This window comes from Catharus ustulatus, chromosome 4, assembly GCF_009819885.2.
Source record: "Catharus ustulatus isolate bCatUst1 chromosome 4, bCatUst1.pri.v2, whole genome shotgun sequence".
Lineage (NCBI taxonomy): Eukaryota > Metazoa > Chordata > Aves > Passeriformes > Turdidae > Catharus > Catharus ustulatus.
In genome coordinates, this window is record NC_046224.1 from 64,991,204 (window position 1) to 65,009,428 (window position 18,225).

Sequence of the window (18,225 nt, forward strand, 5' to 3'; positions counted from 1 at the left end):
TACAATTTACAATTAAACTTTTGTTTGGAAATAATCATGCCATGTCATCTTCCTTTTCTTTAGGCACCATTGACAAAGACCTTTTGTGAATCCCTTGCAGTTTTTTTCCCCCAGCCAAATTTAAACTAGTTCTTCCTGAAGCTGACTAAATTGGCATAAACTTAGAACAGCCAGTAGAAGGTATTTGCAGTCATCAGTAAAACAAACTTCTGTCTCCTATAGTCTGAAAATAAACCACAGAATTCAAATGCAACTTAAATCTGGAAGCTCATTACTACACAATAAAATGCTGCCTCACTAAGCCTAAAACTAGCAGTGTAAAATTCTACTTTCTTAGCATCAAACATCGTTTGCATCAAATGTGTTTTGTTTATAACCTCTTAGCAAAGGCCAGACACTCGGGACATTCTTCCTCTGTGACTTAAGCTTCTTCCTGGAACACTTCCCTGACAGCAATGGTTCCATAAGACAAATTAGGCCCTTCCTCAAAACTTTCACTTCTTTCATCTTCAAATGATACTTGCAAGCATCATATTCAATTAAAATTGGTAAATTTGTGAGCAACTGTAGTTCAGTGCTACCTTCAGCTACTCTTATATCTATGAGCATTGTCAGGAACAAAACCATCCCAAGCACTGACAATGGCAGCCCTGTAGCTGAGCCTTAGCAAGAAGGGCTGCTGCTTATTTGAGTGCCCTTTTCCTGGCAGGCAATTCCATCAGTGGCTGCATCCTTCACTCAGGACACTTCACCTGACAACACTAAAATCAAACCTAGAGATGAAAGTACTTGAGCATCTTAAAAACACCTGAAGCTATTCAGCTGCACTTTTTCATGCTGTTAATTAAAGCAAAACCCCTTCTTAGGAGGGACAACAACAGATGTGCTTACTTTTTAAGATTTTATAACATAATTAAGACAAGCAAGGCATGAACTTACAGTGTCCATGCTCAAGGCTAACTTGCATGAATGCAAACCAGCTTTTTCTAAATACTTCTGCCAAATACCTGCACACACATGCAGGAGAATCTCAAATCTGGCAAAGAATTCAAGAGTACACACTCTTTTAGCTCAATGGCCATATCCTTCTACAATAATCCCTTTCAGAGAACCAGCAGGCATTGTCACAACACAATACACTTCTCCAGGTCAGAATGCTACTAAAAACCTGATTGCATTAACACAGGATTTATTTCAGGCCATTTGCACACTCAGACATGCAACACATTAAATTTGTTAGGAAATGAAAGAGAAAGTTGTCCAGAACTCAGGAATTTTATTTTAATTGAAAATTCAAATTTCTGATCCACTTGTACAAGAACTGCATTGAGGCAGGCACCATGGCCACTGTAACACAAATGCACTGGATTTCAACTGCAGGAAATACTTTGGATAGTGCAAATACTGTGAATAGTGCAAATAACTGTGGTTACATAGCCACGTACGCTCTGAGCATCCCAGGCAACTGCCAGCTTTGGGAGTCACCACTACTGGGCATATTCACCAACTTCCTCAGCACAGCCAATTTCATTTCAGGAAATACATTTAAACTACCTGTATTTAATGTGTGTGACAGAGGTTACTGTCACTGAGGGCTACCATATATTCATGAGCTCCTGCTGCCTTCCCCAGACACCTCAATACCACAACTGTCCATTCTTCATTTATAGCACTTGGTCAGCCTCACTGGACACTTAACACGACAGTGCTTGTGGTGAAGACTTCTTGTCTCATTCTGAAACAATGGATTCCCTATTCTTGGAGTTTATGGCTGCTTTTCCTCCAGTTCATGACAGTCAAAATGGTTTTATCTGAACTGTATTTGTCTCCTCATGTACCTCAAAAGAATGCATTCTCAAATATGCTAACACTACCCGGGAAGATGCCAAGGCAGGGTATTCTTCTATAGCTCAGATGCAAAAAGATTATTTCACAGCACTTCCATATGTTTGTCAGTAAATTAGCCAGTGTCCAACTCATAACACACTGTACTGTGATTATGTCTTTGAAAAACTTAATGGAGCTGACTGGCCGAACTCTTGGCATTGATAATAAATTCAGGAGTTATGCTCTAACTAGTGATCACACCTGTGATCATCTATGTCACGTCTACACCAAAAGCCTTTGAGGTAAGGACTCCGATGAGCATCTGTTGTATGCTGAGACCTTCCATAAAGTGGTAACACCTACTGCTTTAAGTACACCTGAACACCCTAACCCAGCCCTGGCTATCCTCAAAGGCATTATGAAAACATGCAAACTGCCATTCATTATATTCCCCAAAAGAACTAAATCTAGCTCATACATTTAAAACAGTTATACAGCACCTACTTCCTGGTACATTAAGCACACAGCTCAGATTTGTTCCCACTTGGTCATCCTGAATTACGAAGGAAAACAGTTATTTCCCTCCTTATCATTCCCATCCCATCTTCATACAATAATGATATTTTATTCATGGTTCAAATCTACTGCATATTCTTTCTTTGTCTGATATCCTTTCAGTTTTCTTGTAATCTCCAATTAGTGCCTGAACCCTCACCTGTGGCAATGCTGGAAATAACACAAAACAAAAAAATGCAAAGGCACTGTTTTATTTAGTGCTTTGTCTTTCACCTGCAAAAACTAGAGAGGAACTTGCATCTTCCGTGGGTGGATGTGGAACAACACAGACATTAAACACATACATGAGACCACAAAATCAGCAGTTGGAAGAGCTGTAGAATTCTAGCAGTGTTTCCCAAATTTGATTGCCTTAAAAAATATTTTTTTTAAATCTTCCTCAATTCTCTACTAAAGCAATGAGCATTTTTCCATTATAGCAGTGGCCATTTCCCATCAATTCAGCACACATTTAACTCAAATGCCTGAAGCAAAACTATCAATGCTTCTTCAAGGTGAAGGTTTGTTGGAGCTTTTCAGCAGTGGAAATGTTGAAGATTAAGTAATCACAGCCATCTGCTCATCTATGTTCTGTAGGTTCTGCTAACCAGTATGAGACACACTTCTATCCTTCTTAAAGGCTACCTCTTAATTTCTTGACACAACAACAGAAGTATGAAGAGCTGAGGACATTTCTAATCAAGCTGCAAAACTCGGCAGGGTGTGGTACTCTTATGAAATCAAGACCCAGGCATGAAATGCTGTCCTTTTTTTGTGAGTGAAGTATTTCTTTACCGAGTAATGGCGCCAACCTGGATTCTGCAACCCTACATAAATCACTGCCAGTTGTGGCTAAGCTGTAATGTTAACCAACCAATTTAAAACCATTACTGACATAGAAACATGTATTTAGAGATTTTGTGCCAACTATGAAACCACACAGTTTTTCAATCATGTGAACAGGATACTCTATATGGAATGCTAAATACTAAAAGCCACACTGGTTTTGGGGTTACCTTTCTTGATTGCTCAGTTTGGCATAGATGGCTTTTACCAGCTCTGGACATTTCAGCAAATGTTCTGTAACAATCAGGAACCTAAAGGAAAAGAAAAAGAAAGTCATAGTGGTGCTGTAAAAGCAGTACCCATGTTTATTCCAAATGGTGCCGGTTAGTTTTATTTACAGATGAACGCGTGTTGTGCTTTTGGTCCTACTCGCTAATAGATACAAATTGGCACAAAATAATTGCCCATTGTCCTGTAGTTTTTCCCCTAACATAGAGATGACCATTTCTCATCAGTTCAGCACACTTTTACTCACACATTTGAAGGAAAGCTGGCTGGAGTCTTAGGCCAGTTATACACACCACAATTCAAACAATGAAACACTCATCCAGTGGTTTATGCATCCAAACAAAAAGCCAAAGTTCAAGCTTGAAAATTATTATTCTATTCACCACAACACTGTATGTAAGCCCAAACAGTCAAAAAAGTGCCCAAATAATATATTGATTTTTCTTTAAAAAACACAATTTGATAAAGGATCAAAGCAAATGGGAACTTCTTTGTCAGATGCAAGGCAGCAAAGTACTTTTCTCAACTTCACAAACATGTCTAACAGAAACCTAAGCTGTGAAGCAATTCTAAGTCCTTGCTTTACAAGGCAGGTAGATACAGAATCACAGAGCCTCATATTCAGGAAGGGACCAACAAAGATCCTGGTCCTGCACAAAACATCCCAACTTTAACACAAGGATCTTTTCAGCCAAAATACAGTTAAGTATATTATGTAATAAATTATCAAGCTTTATTCTTCCTCTCCTTTTTGCCTTCCCTTTCTCACACCATATTCGGGGTTTCTGTCTGGAATACAAAAAGACCAACAAATGACCAAAAGTTCACAAACTGGCCACTGGTTCCCTCTTTCTCTTCACCAAAATGTTGCAAGGGACCTATGATACCAACCTACCTCAAACAAGAGTCTCTTTAAAAAAAAATCTATGCAAAACTGGCAAAAGGCTATTCTTTCTTATCAATACTTTCTCTGCAAAATATGGTCAGCCTTGGCCTTGTACTAATGCCAGTATTTACACCATTTACTTTCCCAAGTACCATCCACATCAGTCCATAGCAGGTGTTGGTCATTTAATTTTAACCCAGATTCATACTACTAGCATTATGGGAAAAAAACAAAGTAGGTAAAAGTACTTTGCTCTTCAAATCACATTCCCAGGAGCACTAGCAGTGATATTTATGCTGCACAGGTACACACAAACTAGCTGATGCACTTTTGAAGTAGCATGTCTGGGCTGCAATAATTACAAGTTAAGTCTAAGAATATTCCTCTGAGCTGATGAAGCTACAGAGAAAGAACAGCTAAAATAATATAAAAACCAAGCCATTTCAATACTTCCTCCACCTCTTCCCTAGTTTTCCCTTTGCTGACAGTCTTTATTTTGCACAGCCATAACCTATTACACAGCTAATAAGACGATCCCAAGGAAGACTTCCAGCTGCAACAAAATATTTTTGGACAAGTACTCAATGCCAATTGGGCAAATAGGAGAATAAGAGGTCCAAAAGAGGATAAGAGGTCCAATAGCTATTGTATTTCTAATCATAACTGTGGACTTAGCCACCATCTGCTTGAGTTACTTGACATTTTTAAGAGGAGAGGGAAGAAAAGCTATTTTCTACTGCACTTCTTTTTTCTGATATTTGCGCATTCTTTCATGAAAAAAATATGCAGAGGTGTAAGGAATCATCAACTTAAAACTGACATGCTGAGGATTGTAGTATTGATCTAAGAATTTTTCAAAACCAGTTCAAAAAACCACAAAGGCTCGCCCAAAGTCTGCAGCACAAATGCATCCAACTGAGCTGCACAGACTCAGTTGTAGCACCCAAGTCAAGCCATCAGCAGGGCACTCAAGGGCAACTCTTCTACAGTTCCTCAACTAACAACTCACAGCTATCCCCAGTTAAACCTTCAGAATTGTCACAACCAACTTCATTTTCCAGGGGTTTAAGCAGAACCACAAACTTCTGCGTGGAGCTTCAGAAGAAAATAGCACAGATCAGTGCTATGCAGAACACAGAACTTGGCCTAAGAATGTACAAATTTCAGCTGACAGTGCAGTACAGTAAAAAGTGCATTTGAAGAGACAGCCTGAAGCCCAGCTTTTCCATTTTGCAATTGGGGCTACTTCATTTAAAGCTTAATTTTCATGTTAAAGACTACGCTAAGGAAATCTACTTGACTATTTGTCTTGTAATTAAAACGTGCTCAATAATTACCACAGAAAAAGATCTGCTGCTACTAGGTTCACTACTGCTAAGTGGAAGGCCCATTGTTCAGCTGTTACTTGGGTCTGTACTCCTGTATTTCCTCACACACATTCTGCACATTCTGTGGACTAGAAACTCTACTGTTTGAGGAGCTTGGAGTATTTTAGACTAAAATTTCTGATTCTTACCTTCTGGTTTCATGATGTGACACAACACTTCAGAAAACAAAATGCTGTGGCTGCCCCATCCCTGGAAGCATCCAAGGCCAGGTTGGATAGGGCTTGGAGCAACCTGGGAGAGTGGAAGGTATCCCTTGCAGAGGGTGGAAGGAGATGGGCTTTAAGGACCATTCCAACCACACCAGTCTGTGATTCTATAAAGTATCTACTTCTGCATTTAAGTGTCCCTTTTACTTTATCAATTTTCTGCACTACTGTATCATGAAGAACAGAGCACAAGCATCATCACCAACAGAAAACAAGAATTAACAGTGGAGTAAAACACTTCTAACTCCTTCACCACACCCAGAAATTTTGGCAGTAGCTAAGCAAGGATGCAGCAAATTCAATATACTATCTTTAGTCCTCTCAGCTCTCCTGTTTCTCATTTGTGACACAGGAAATTAAGAGGAAAAGTAAGATCACCCACAATTCTGAAATACAAAAAGATATTCAGTTTTGGGTTACTGACTGAACATGGCATTTCAAATGCACAGAAAGGCTTTGGTAGGAGACCTAAACTCTCCTTGGGGGCCAACAGCAGAACCACTGGAATAAGTTGAAGACCACTGTAATTTAGTGAAGGAAATTGTGAAAATTAAAGCTGTTATGCAAGCGTAACACAGTAACAAATGAACAGTGTTAAATATGCCAATTTTCTCAACTCTTTAAAAATTGTTTGGCTAAAGTCCTAAAAAAAAAAAAATCAAGTGCTTCCATAGTAGATAAATACAGGAGGAGATGTTCAAATACACAAGGGCTGTATTGTACCAAACTGAGATTCAGAAGCAGCCAAGACAAAGTGCTATGAGCTACATTTGCACTCAGTACATTCCAGATGGCCACTAAGCTTGCTCCAACCAAAGCTGGGTGTAAGCAATCAATTTTATCATCAAATGTCATGCTCCATATTAAGTTGAATTTACCCCATTTATTTAATGTAGGGAAGAGTTTCCTCAGTCTCAGAAAAAGAGGAACACAACCCCACATATGTTTTCCAAGTACAAAGAACAAGACATGGCAATTCTCTACTTGATCAGCAACCTTCTTTTTCAATCTCAAAATCTCATTTTTCATCACCCTACAATAATGCCACTCTATGCAAAATATTTAGTAAGAACTACATAGCTATCTTTTCACTGTAATTTAACAAACAAAAGTAATAAATCATCCACATTTTGAAGAAAAGTAAAGAAGAAAATTCAGCTACTTTCAGCCAACTTTCAAACTCTTATCACGAGCATTTTTAGATGCTAAAAAAGCAATACACCTCATGAAGAATTATTTGGAATCAGAACATATTTTAGAAGCAGAAGTATATTTCACCCTTCCACAAAACCAGAATATCTTACCAAAACCATTTAAATAAACAATTACAAGCATAAAGCTATTTAATAACAAATGGAACATGTGCCATCATAAAAGAAGAGGTAATTCACCCTATTCCCACACCAGCACTTCTCACTCAGATGAAGAATAAAGAAACACATTTTCACATTTAAGGCTTGGTCCTAGTAACAAACATCACAATACTCCTCTCCTGTGCTGAACCAAGTACAACAGTGAACATCCTTCCATCTTCCAAAGGCATTCCCACAATGAAAGCATCCTCCCTACTGGCCACAATAGCCCCCACCAAGTAAACTCTGAAGTCTAGAAGACTAAATTCAAATTACGTGCAGTACTTCTCTGATTCAGAAGATACTCCCACTCAATTTGACAGCTACATCTGAAAGGCACTAAAGAGAGATTTAAACTAACTTATATGTAAAATTGAAATAATTTTTTTCTGAAGAGCTACCAAGAAAAAAATGGAAGATGATTAGCAATGGCTAATAGCACTTCCTGCTCCCCCCCCTCCACAATATACACAAGAAGAAAGAGGTGACAAGATAATTAAATGTATGAGGCTGAGCTTTGAAAGACTGAGGAAATCTGTGCCAATTCACTGCTACTGCAAATAGAAAGTAGAAGCTACTCAGATTCCTAAAATTAAGAAAACTTTTCCAAGTGTCAGTACTATTTAAAACCACAGCTGAACTTGGAATCTGCATTGTAACTTCAACTTCCCTGGAATTAAAAAAAGAATTACTTTCTGGAGAGATGAAGAAGTGGGTGGAGGACATCCTACAGTGTGAGACAGAACAAACTGAGTTGCCAGGCCAATGAAAAATAAAAGTTTCTTCACCACACACAGGAATTAAACAAAAAGAGCAGTACTGAAGAGTTCTATCCTCACCTTAAATCTGTGCCCATAGGCGAGACTCCTTGCCACAGGAGTACCAGTATCTGTCCACACATCTTTCCATACGCCAGGACAAGAAACCCAAAGGCAAAAAACTGGGGAGGGGCAGCCCCACATCCTAATCTTCACAGTAATCATTTAGCTGTGGTTTCAAAAAGAGAGTGGAGGTTCAGCAGAACTTATTTCAATGTCAAACAGCTGAGCACACTTCTAATATCATTTTTCTGAAAGCCAAAAGGCACATTATGTCTCTTATTTTAAAATGGAGGATTTTTGTTCTTTGCTCTTCAGGAATCAAAAATACAACCTGTTTTTCCTGTCTATATTAGGTGAACTGCCCCACGCACACATATGGAAAAACTGATGACACAAGCTATGCTCTCATCTCTAATGGAGCCAACAAGGTATTTCTAAAATAAACAGAACACACATTGATCTTGGTTAGGATGAATTATAATGTAGTTTTTGTACTACTTTTTCCTAATTATTTAAAAAACCATATTTTTCCAGGTTCACATTCTAAAATAGATCTTATGTGGCATTCTCTTGGTTCCTCTTCTAAATACTGTACCTTCTACACTGTGTGACATATTTTGCTCCTGATAAACACAAAGTCAGAGGGAGTGGATGCAGATTTATGTGGAAACACAGAGAAACAACTCTTGAAAGGCTCCACAATTTATTTTCCAGAGCCAAAGACTCTCTGCATGTGTTTAGGAAAAGCTATTACTGAAAAAAAACCAAGATAGAACATTTTGGAACTGCAAGAGAGTTTGTAACAGAGGGCTCTTCAGGCCTTGGTAGCATTAACAGAGAACAGAGTAGAAAATACATTTCAGTTATTGAACAGGAACACTCAGTTATATTCCAGCTTTGTTTCCTAAAGGGTGAATATGTCCAATTTCCTGGCAGCATCCTTTGGTAGGAAGACAAGAATCAGATTATGGAGCAAGTTTGCTTGTGTGTTTAAAATATTTAAACATTAACACATTTAAACTGTTGGAGCAAGTCCAGAGGAGGCCACAAAGTCGATAAAGGGATTGAAGCACTTCCCTTATGGAGACAGGAAGACAGAGTTGAGGCTGTTCAGCCTGGACAAGAGAAGATGGTGTGGAGACCTTAACAGCATTTTCCAGTATCTGAAAGGGTTTCAGGGAAGCTGGAGAGGGACTTTTCATCAGGAACTGTAGCGACACAACAAGGGGGAATGGATATAAACTAATAGAGAGTAGGTTTAGATTAGATATAGGGAAGAAATTCCTTCTGTAAGGGTGGTGAGGCCCAGGCACAGGTTGCCCAGGGAAGTGACTGCCCCATCCCTGGCAGTGTCCAAGGCCAGGCTGGACAAGACTGGAGCAAACTGGGATAGTGGAAGGTGTCCCTGCCCATGGCATTGATACTGAAATCAGCCCAATAGAAACTTTCTAACACAGTCTGAGTACTAGAGAGCAGGAATTCTTCATGGCAGCACTGGGCACCCACGGGGATACTTCTTTCAACTGAGTGCCCCTAGCATCAGGTGAACAGAATTTTTTATCACTTACTCTGATTACATATTCATGAGCAACTTCCCTGACTTTATTTGACACAGCTGCACTCCTTATTAGAAGTCCTTTTAATGGTTTTTTGGGAGTCTCCCCTTCAACATTCAGTGTCTTTTTTTATGTAGCTGCTCCTTGACCCCTACTTTTGAATAAGTGCAATATCATTGTTTTGCATAACTTCCACTTTGTCAGCCTTGCAGAGCTGAGCTGGCATCCTGCTTGCGTTTTGCATGAATTCTGTTTCTCTGCTTCTCCAAAGCTACACTGTTCCCTTATATGACTAGGATAAAATGTTGTTCTGTTCTATCATCCTCATCAATGAGTAAAATGCTGTTCAGTTCTACTGTCCGTATCAGTAGAGAGCTGGAACTGGATGAGCTTTAAGGCCTCTTCCAACCCAAACTATCCTACAATTTTTTGTGTTCAACTCAGTACATTAACAGCTCAGAATTAAATCTGTGTATCATTAGAGATACTTTGGAAAATGGAAGATACATGGAAAATTACAGTAATTTCACGTGTATAAGATGCATCTTTTTGACTGAAGTTTTGATCTGAACCTGAAAGTGCGCCTTATACTCCGGTGTGCCTTACACTCATGAAACTACTGCAATTACTGTCACACAAGGTCTTGAAAACCATGCTCATCTCTTTGAACAGAAATATAAGATGGAAGAGAGAGATGGAAGAAGCAGACCCAAAAGATGCAGAAAAACCAGTAAGAGTTTCAGAGACAGATCTGCTGCTGTTTAGGAACACATCAAAAAGAAAAAAGTGACACTAAAAGAAATGGAAAATAAAAGATCACAAGAAGGGGGAAACAACTGAACTGAGAGGCTTGAAGACTTTCTATGTATAAGGAAGTATTTTAGAGGGAAAGCTAATCCACAACCATGATCTTGAGCAGAACAAACTAGAAGAAACCTGTCCCAAAAAGGGGAAGCCCGCCTTAAAGAGAAAAATTACAGGTCTAAAGCTAGGACATGAAAAGTCCCTGATGCATAAGACTGGCGTTTTCCACCACAGCTAGGAGGCATTAATTCCTGATCTAAAAGCTCAGGCAGTAGCTCACTTTTTGCAAAGAACAGCATGTTTTCTAGAAGACAACTGCACGACAAAGAACCCTCAAGGAGATAGGATCAGTTAATTAGGGTATGCCAGAAATCAGATCCAAGAAAGGAAGCAAACTTGTTTCTGCGGCGTTAGTGTCTTTGCAAAGACTTACTCTTTGAAGTACATTCTGTAACATATACCTTGCAACTTTCCAAAGCCACAAGCTCTGGGCAATCTCCACAAGCCCAGCTACAAAGGGGTACCAGCCAGTCAGACAAATATTTTTAAGAACCTCAGCTGGAGATAGACACCATCTGCTTCCTCAGATCGCTGCTCTTGAGAGTCAGACCAGGAGCAGCAACTTCAGATGACCTCCCAGCACTCAAGATTACAGGACTGCTAGCCTGACACAAGTTCAGGAGCTGTACTGAATAGAATGTAAAAATATACTGCCTAATATATGTTAGTTAACATTATTTTAATATGCCATTCAGCATCTATCATTAAAAATGGCAGATATCAATATGTAAGTAATCCTGGAGCTGTTGAGAAGATCAAGCTTCTAAAAGAGAAAGAGAAGGATGCATCAGTTCTTAAATCATTAGAATATTTATTAAATGTGTGTATTACATTCTCCAGCTTCACAGATTACAGAGATAGAAGCATTTCCAAGGCTGACAAGCAACTACAAGCTTAATGAAACGAGCCTTCAGACCATCTAATCTGGAGAAACATGATCACAGAAGAACTGAACACAAAATTTGACCATGGCATTCCGTATAAAATTGACTTCCTCCTTTATTAACTATTTCTAAGCTCACAGCACACCACAAAAATACTTAAGAGAATGTGTATCACTCAAGAAACACACTTCGATGTGCATCATAACACTGTTACCTCTCATTATTTCAAGTTCTAAGGCAACTTTTTGTTACCTTGTCAATCTACAAACACATTTTTAACTTGCATCAGCACTTAGTCTAGAAATTCCACTATGCTGATCTGCAAAGTAGCTCTTCTTTGTTTCAAAAACTGCTTAGGAAGTTAATGACTTGGCTTTCCATCACTGATTAGAATTAGAAGTTGCTGAACAGATCTTAATTCCCATGAACCACCCCTCTCAGAAAGCAGAACCAACACCTCAGATATTCCCTCTTTCCTGACCCAAAATCTTAGCCTTCTACCAAACGTCTTGTGACTCAATAAGTAGGCAAAAGTGACAGAAAGCTACACCCAGCCTTTAAACACCCTTCCTCTGCTCTCTCTAGCTGGGAGAGGAGTTTATGGTACACAGAAGAACAGCAAAAGCTCTGCTACTGATTGCTGCCTCTAAAAAATCTCTGAGGAACTGCTCAGAACAATCTCAGATTTCCTCGGATAGAAGCTGTCTACAAAACTGCTGAGGAAGAGGCAAAAGGCATCACACTTAGAAAGAGGCTCCTCCTGAACTTTTCCTAAGGACTTTTCCAACTTGAAGATTGGAAACTGGACTTTAAACATGAATATAGGATTATTAACAGAGAAAGAACTGTCAGCTCATCAAAATAAAGACTTGAAAGGTGTGTTTGCATTCCTGTGATGGGTGAGGAACAGAGAACCCAACATGTGCTAGCTGACTGGAGTAGTGAGGACTCCATAGAAGAGACTACATTTCAGCCAGTGGCCTTAAATCCAAATATCTATCCTGGATATCCTCTCTCTGTCCTAACAATTCATGGCAGCAGCTGCAAAAATAGTTTGAGCATCACAATTGTTTAGTTGCAGAATGCACTGGATACTGTCTTAGAGGAACATTAATTTCATAAATTTCAGTGCACAATAAAAGGGAATAAAATAATGAACCAAAGTTCTGCCTATGACAAAAACTTCCCTAGTTATTCAAACAAAGAGTTCCAATACCTAAAAGCAGCAATTGACAGCAAGAAAGCCCAGTCAAGAGGAAGACTAAACAAACACATGGCAAACACTTCTTATTTGTTGTAACACTAAATTAGATGCTCCAGCTCGGAGACAAGAAGGTATGCAGGAATTAAGTAGTAAGAACATCTTAATTGCAGTTGCTTGTGAGTAAGTAGTGAGCATATCCTCCAAGAATAATCTGTATTTCAGTCCAGCCATATAATAACATAGAACGGTTGCTGTGTACTTTTGCCAGCTGTAGCACAAGAGACCCAAACCTTTCCAACAGGACACTGGCACACTGCAAATGCCACAGCCATGTAAATTCCTTTCAGTAATTCTACTGGAATGTAGATGTACTTCAGTGAGAGCTGTAGCACAGCTGCAAATTTTCAGTGTTAGAGTTTGCCCCTTTTTCATTTCAATACTACCCTGAAATGAGACCACTTCCCACCCACATCAAACATCCACATTGGAGGTAAGACATTTTCATCATAACATCTACTTCACACTAGAGACATCAGGGAAATGCATCCCTCAGCATTTTTTTTGATGCTGCATTTTTTCAGCATTTACCTTTAAAACGTAAATTTACCACTATGACTTTGGTATCTCAGAACAAATTTCACGGTATCTTCAATACATTAAAAAAATTAAGGACAATCAGGATAATTATCTGAAAAGCAACGATTTACACATGTGTTACTGACAGATGACAAAACTAAAGACTCAGTTTGTCACTTCTGAAACAGAAGTCTCATCGTCTGACCTTAAACTTACAGTTGGCTTTTTGAAAACTATTTATGTGCTAAGCAAATTGCCCTTCCCATTAAAAAAGCCCAGTCACAAACAAATTTTAGATAATTTTTCTCAATACAAAAGCAAACTATAAAATGACATTTCATTCAATCATCTTAAGTCTGTGTTGAGACTTTCCATATCACTTCTAAAACACCAACAATTCTTCCTCATTAAATTTTGAATTTAAACACAAACTTAGAAAGAATGCTACAAAAACATACAAACAATTTTTTCCCCTTGGAATACACGGTGTAACAATTAGCTGAATGTGCATCCTTGCTATGTAGGGCAGCACATTTATCAAAGGCATAACTGACAACAATATTTGGAAGAATGGCCATTAGTAAAAAATATAAAGTTCAAAGAGATAAAACCACTGATTAGGTACTCTTAAAGTATGAAATGAAGATCCACAACAAAAAGTCTTCCCTGTTCTGGTATAAAAATGACTGCATGTTGCAGTAGAAAAGGGATATGTTATAGAAGTAAATCAGGAAACCCCCCAGGTTTTATGCAGCACTCACAAGCATTAGACATACAAATCTTCTTAGCATGACCCATCTGTGAAACTATTCTGTGCTAACTTTAAAAAATCTCCACAAACCAGCACACAAGTATAAATTGGTTTGCATTCTATTAATCAGTTTGCAAACTGTTTCATTAAGAAAAAAATTCCATGATTTGAAAATTCCTATGTCCTCAACAAAAAAGGAGTCTTATTTTAGCAGCAATCAAAAGAGTCATTGAAACTACCATGAAAATGATCTCTATTATAACCTACTAATTTCTTATTAGATCTTCATTTACTACTTTGCAGTGTCACAACTTCAGACATTTTAATACAGTGATTTACACCAGAAAAAAGAAAATGTAATGATACATACGACCACTCAGAATCCAACTGTTCTGTGTAGACTCTCAGGACGTGAAGAGCCACAGTTAAGTTCCCTGGAGCCAGGAGTTCTCTCACTCGCTCTGAATTCAGGCAGGTGAACAGGACCATGCAGCAATAGGTGACAATTTTCTCATCTCTGTATGTCAGGTATGTCCTTCAAGAAAAAATAAGGAGTTATGGGCAAGTTAAAACGGATCCTAGAAAAACAGGCTGGTGGCCCTGAGCTCGCTGAGCTGTCCTTTGCTGTCTTTTAGAGAATGACATGTTTGTCATTGCCTAAGAAGGATAAATATCCTGCAAGGAAAAATACCCAACTCACAGCTGAAGGTCAAACTTCACAGGAAGTTTACAAAATTAATGCTAAATTGGAGCTGCTTTTCTTACCATAATGCCTTCCTACACCCAGTGCTGACAAGTGGGCTCCAAAAACCCACTGAAAATGATTATCAAATAGAATCAAAGTGCCTTTGTTACCAGCTTACTAGAAAAATTCTGGCTGAACACATCAACAGTGTTGTCATGTGTCTGCACAAAATAGTTTATCCAGTATTTCCTTACAGGTATGTCAACAAATCCCCAGGAAGATATTCTGGTGAGGTTGGGAGGGGGACAGAAGGATTGAAAGAGATGAAGATGAAGGAACTTTTATAGATTAATCTGAACCACGAATACTGACAGGTCTGCACAGCAGTAACATGAGAAAAAAAAAAATATTGTGTTCTTGGAAATGAGTGTAACTACTTAAAAACACATCTGAAATAAAGATTATGCTTGAAGCTCATCACCCAAAATAGTTTTCTTCCAGTTTCTGTTAAATTAAATCAATTTACTGTTAGTTTAGAACAAGCAGGTTTTTAAAGGTTCTGACTCCTGTGGCTGACTAACAAAAAACATCTACAGGATATGGTCTCAACCAGCCCATTCTCACCAAAGTTATTTTTCAGTTTCACAGTGCTAGCAAAGGCACAACTATCATGTACAAAAGATTTGAATACAACCACAGAAATGACACTAGAAAAAAAAACCCGCATCCATGCTTACAAGAAGAGATCTGGGAAAGCACACTTCCAAATGCTATTCTGGGAATCTCCATTTCCTGCTGCAATGTTTCCAAGAAACTGGAGACTACAACGAAGAGCTGAAAGAAATCCAGAAAATAAATTAACAAGAATTCAAAGCAACACTTACAAATTTCACAAAAATTACATACTTCAACATTCCAGATACACAGTGCAGAATCCATCTCCAGGAAGCTTTAGGTACAGTATTTCACTGCTACTATACATAAATACTTGCATTTTCTCTTTTAATGCAAATAATTTTATGAAGTACTTCAGAATTACACCCAAGACGTGTCTGAGTATTACACACCAGCTACTAGTGATTACAAAAACTAATTGACAGGTCCCTGCTCCTCACATTATATTCTGGTTAGCTGGACAAATCACTATAGACTATTGAGAAGGTGCTCAATACCTTCTATTCCAGAATTTCTATCCCAGAAAAATGAAAGCCAGCTCTCCAAACAGTTCTGCTTCCATTTTTGACACTGAATTTAATATGGCCCATTTCTGCTCTTATTCCAAAGGATTTATTTTAGCCTCCTCTCAATACAGATTTAAAACATGAGAAGATGACATTTCACCACACAAGGTAATATTCTAGAGCAGTCATCAAAAGGTGTAAATTCATAAAAAGCAATAGCATGAAACCAGAGAATTCACAAAATTAGAATTTTTTTTGAGCTTATCAACAGCTCTCAATAGCCTAGCTGTTACTAGTAAGTTGGCAAAGAAACTTGAAATTATACGTTCAAATTCAGTTTAACAGATAATACAAACAGTCTAATACATATGGAGGCAGATAGTATTGCCAGGTTCTGCAAATCTAAAATTAGGTCTCTTGGAAAGGTGCTGTGCTGTTGTGCCAGCCGGCAGCCAGATTTCCTACACAGGTCCAGGCATATGTCCTCTTGAAAACAAGAAAGCAAGTCTACAAGTGGCCACTTGGGCTCAGAAAAAAAGTAACTTTTTTTGCCATATATATATATATATGCCCAAAATATATATGTATTCTCCATAATGCATCCTGTAGTTCTTAATACCTCTGTTGTCTTCCCCTAAACATCTGCAGTGATTTATCATTTTCTGCTCATCATTGTCCCTCCACTTCTCCTGTCCATCTGGTTCCCATCGTGCTGACTAAGGAGTTTCTGAAGGACAGCAAGCATGGGCACACCAGCAGGTATTTTATGGAAACATTTCCCTGATAGAAAAAAAATAACTAGGCAGTAAATTCTACGAACAGGGTATTATTTCCCTTGATGAATTCCTTACCTATACATCAGTAAGAAAGTTCTCCGAAAGAAACATAAGGTTGGTTGACTATATTCCAGTTTTTCCCTAAAATCTGCTTGACCTTTTTCAGCTATCCATTACACCTTGATTGTTAGAGATTGGTCTACAGACCAAGGAAAAAAGTTCAAGATCTTGTAAAGTTACCATTCTTACTGTAACAAAGAGAAAATGCCATGAACACATTTCCAGTACAGTAATAAATAGCTGTGAATTCTCCATTAATAATGGAAGGAAGACACAGGAAAAGGTGACAATTCGGTGGATGCACCCATGGAAAAAACCAGTTTCATCACTAAGTGCTTAACTGTAATCAGTAAGAGTTAAGATTTTTCTTTTAATTAGAGAACACAAATCAATATATAGGCAAGTGGATACTCTGTAAGACAAAACCTATCACATCTATGCCTAACTAAGCAGAGAAAGAGGATGCCTTGGTAACGCAACACTTTGCCATACAAGAAATCTCACATGATGACTCTCAGCAATTTGGAAGATGTGATTCTACAACCAGAAATGAGCACCCAAGGCAGCTGAGCAAAACTCAGGGTCCAGGTCATACACCAGGTCCAGCAGTCACAGCGTGAAAAGTCATCACACCACACCTAGAGTAGCTCATCACAGCGTGCTCTCTGAAGCACATCACAGCAGTATTTGTATGGTTGTGTTTAAAAAACCCGAAACATCTCCCTCAGAACTCCACAGGTGGTGGCCTTGGAATACGTCTCATGCAGTGCTTCTCACCATATATAAATCCACATAAAATGTCCTAGCCTAGCACCAAGCTACCAAGGGACAGGGAATTTGGAAATAAGCATTGCAAATCTATACTATTGTATTTATGCTTTAAGAAAGAAACTCCCCAAAAATCCAACTAGAGCCGTTGATTCACAGTGAGGTATGCATGTGTTTAAAAAAGCAAACACTACAATAGAAAGGACGTATTGCATTTCAAACTATTGAGATATTTTCTTAGCATTCAATTTCCACGTTTTTCTTTTCTGTTTTACCTCTGTTGGACTTGACTGCTGCAATATATGATTGAATTATGCTTGGATATCTGTACAATATAAATACTGCTTTTCTCCTCCACAAAAATTTCTTCATCATGAAATCACAGAACCCTGGAACTATTAAGCTTGAAAAAGACCTGTAAGATCATAAAGTCCAACCATCAACCCACGATTATCATGTTTACCACTAAAGCATGTTCTCAAGTACCACATCCATACCTTTTGTGAATACCTCCAGAATGATAACTCCACTTTCTCCCTGGGCAGCCCATTTCAATGCCCGTCCATCCTTTCCACAAAGAAATTTTCCCTGATATCTAGTGTGAACTTCCCCTGGCACAATTTTCCATGGTCTTTCCATGCTTTTACAGCAAAAGAAAAAAAATGTAGAAGCTGATGAAGACAAGCTTCCATCCTGCCATCCAATCAATAAAAATGTGCATTCTGAAAGACGGGAGGGGAAAACAAAAAAGAGGGGGGAAAAAAAAAAGACAAGACCAAAGTCTGAAAATATACAGACTTTAACAAAGCTA

The 18,225-nt window shown here is 38.5% G+C and overlaps 1 protein-coding gene across 1 annotated transcript in view; it reads right to left on the reverse strand.

Annotated features, from left to right (window-relative positions):
* The window catches only part of ATXN10 (ataxin 10), a 95,079-nt gene that overhangs the window by 52,554 nt on the left and 24,300 nt on the right, over window positions 1–18,225 (reverse strand). Inside the window, exons 4-6 of the mRNA XM_033058609.2 lie at window positions 15,367–15,463; window positions 14,315–14,479; window positions 3,399–3,479 (exon numbers count right to left, since the gene is read on the reverse strand). Of these exons, the coding sequence (XP_032914500.1) occupies window positions 3,399–3,479; window positions 14,315–14,479; window positions 15,367–15,463 (343 nt within the window). The remainder of the gene's footprint in view (window positions 1–3,398; window positions 3,480–14,314; window positions 14,480–15,366; window positions 15,464–18,225) is intronic.